The sequence below is a fragment of the Eimeria maxima genome, genomic scaffold, assembly GCF_000499605.1.
Source record: "Eimeria maxima Weybridge genomic scaffold, Emw_scaff2189, whole genome shotgun sequence".
Lineage (NCBI taxonomy): Eukaryota > Apicomplexa > Conoidasida > Eucoccidiorida > Eimeriidae > Eimeria > Eimeria maxima.
Window position 1 is genome coordinate 2136 of NW_013563685.1, and position 2014 is coordinate 4149.

A 2014-nucleotide genomic window follows, 5' to 3' on the forward strand; every position below is an offset into this window, starting at 1 on the left:
ATTTTTTTTTTTTTTTTTTTTTTTTTTTTTTTTATTTAATTTAATTAATTAATTAATATTTTATAAATCAATAAATATTATATAATAGTGTATTAAGTTTAACTAAATAAATTAATTAATTATGTTTGTGTATATATGTCTGTGTATATGTAAATACTGCTGGTGGTACTGATACACTTGCTGCTGCTCCTGCTCCTGCTCCTGTTGTTGCTGTTGTTGTTGTTCCTCGTGCTGTTGTTACTGATGGATTTGTTGCTGTCGTTGCTTCTGCGTTTGTTGGTGTGAATTCTCCCTAACGTCTGGTCTAGCTTACGTGCAGCAGCAAGAGCAGCAGCAGCAACCCTTGCTGCTGCTGGAGTCTGCAAATATCGCGTGTCTCCTATTTGTGCATCCCTGTTGCCGTCGCGTTGCTTCTGTGCTGTTGCTGCTGCAGGGGCGTGAGGTGGCAGCAGCAACTCACGAGCTGCAGACGAGTGGCGCAGCAGCTGGGGTACCAGTAGGAGGGGAAGGAGACGCCTCCGCCCCTACCCCTATGGATGATGGTTCACAACAGCAACAGCAACAGCAGCAGCAGCAAGATCGCAGCAACAACAGTACCAGCAACAGCAACAGCAGTAGCAACAGTAACAGCAGCAACAGCAGCCAGAGCAGCTCTGCAGCGCGGCAGGGGAGCCACCTGGAGGCCCTTAAGGCAGAGCTGCGGCTGCATAAGCAGCTACAAAAGGTATTATTGCAGGGTGATGGATTTGCAGGTATAAATAGAAAAATACAATTAAAGCCTAAAAGATGGAGACACGAATTAGATGTGTCTCCTTCTGTCTCCTCATGTGGGGTCGCCCCAAGAGACTCCTCTTCCAAACAGCAGCAGCAGCAGCAACCGCAACAACAGCAGCAACAGCAACAGCAGCAGCAGCACGGGGCACAAGAGACAGAGCAGCAGACATTTCAAGGAGAGTTAAGCCGTAAAGCATCGGCTGCTTGCCTTAGTGGAGCAAGTGTCCCCCCTGGGGTCTTAAGGTCTTGCAGTGTCCCCTTACTGCCTTCTGCCCCTCCTGTCTGTTTGTTGTCTCCGCCTGTTGCTTCTGCTGCTTCCTTTACCCTAGCTGATAAGACCCACTACACAGGGGCAGCAAGCCCAACAGAGGCACCGAGCGCCGGTGCTGCTGGTGCTGCTGCTGCAGCAGCTGCTGCTGCAGCAGCAGTAGCAAACTGGCAGGAAAAGGCGCAGCGTGGGAACACCACATGCAGCAGCCCTGCAGCAAAGCAGTCACCGCCGCAGGCAGGCAGCAGCGTCAGCAGCAACAACAGCACAGGCTGGTGCAACAGCAGCACCAGCAGCCACAGCAGCAAACAACTAGAGAGTTGTGTTGTTGTAGCTAAATGGGGGGGAGAGCTAACAGCTATAGGAAGGAAACAGGCAGAGGACTTAGGGCAACGCTTCCGATACCAACTCTATCCAGGTCAGTTCATGCTGCTGTTGCTGCTGCTGTTGCTGCTGCTGTTGGAGCGCCTTCTCGTATTGCTGCTCCTGCTGCAGTGGGAAGTGTTATTGTTTGTGGGTCCAATGGTTTAGCAGCAGCAGCAGCAGCAGCTCCTGATGCTTCTGTGCGGCAGGTTCCTCCCGCAGAAGCAGCTGCAGGGCCTCCAACTGCGTGGCGCTGCGCATCGGCTGTTGCTTTCATGAGACCGGAGACGCATGCTATTAGGGTTTAGGGTTTAGGGTTTAGGGTTTAGGGTTTAGGGTTTTGTGTTGACCCGTTGCAGGAGACAGCGCAGGGTTACTGCGACTTCACAGCACATTCCGCCACGACTTTAAAATTTATACTAGCGATGAAGGAAGGTACGAGTTGTAGACCTGGTGCTGCTGCTTTTGCTGTTACTGCTACTGCTTCTGCTGTTGTTGTTGCTGCTGGTGCTTGTGCTGCTGGGGCTGTCCGTGTGCGTGTCTCTGTATCGTTTTGTCTGCTGGTGCAGTCGCCTGTAGGTTGAAGCTTGCATATATATATATATATAT

At 50.6% G+C, this 2014-nt stretch overlaps 1 protein-coding gene across 1 annotated transcript in view; it reads left to right on the forward strand.

Moving 5' to 3' along the window:
• Positions 1–1984, forward strand: part of EMWEY_00057620 (Inositol hexakisphosphate and diphosphoinositol-pentakisphosphate kinase, related) — a gene marked incomplete at both ends in the record, with an annotated part of 3924 nt that extends 1940 nt beyond the window's left edge. The window contains 3 exons of the mRNA XM_013477903.1: positions 434–1460; positions 1765–1840; positions 1975–1984. Coding sequence (XP_013333357.1) covers positions 434–1460; positions 1765–1840; positions 1975–1984 — 1113 coding nt within the window. The remainder of the gene's footprint in view (positions 1–433; positions 1461–1764; positions 1841–1974) is intronic.
• Between the last annotated feature and the right edge of the window lie 30 nt (positions 1985–2014).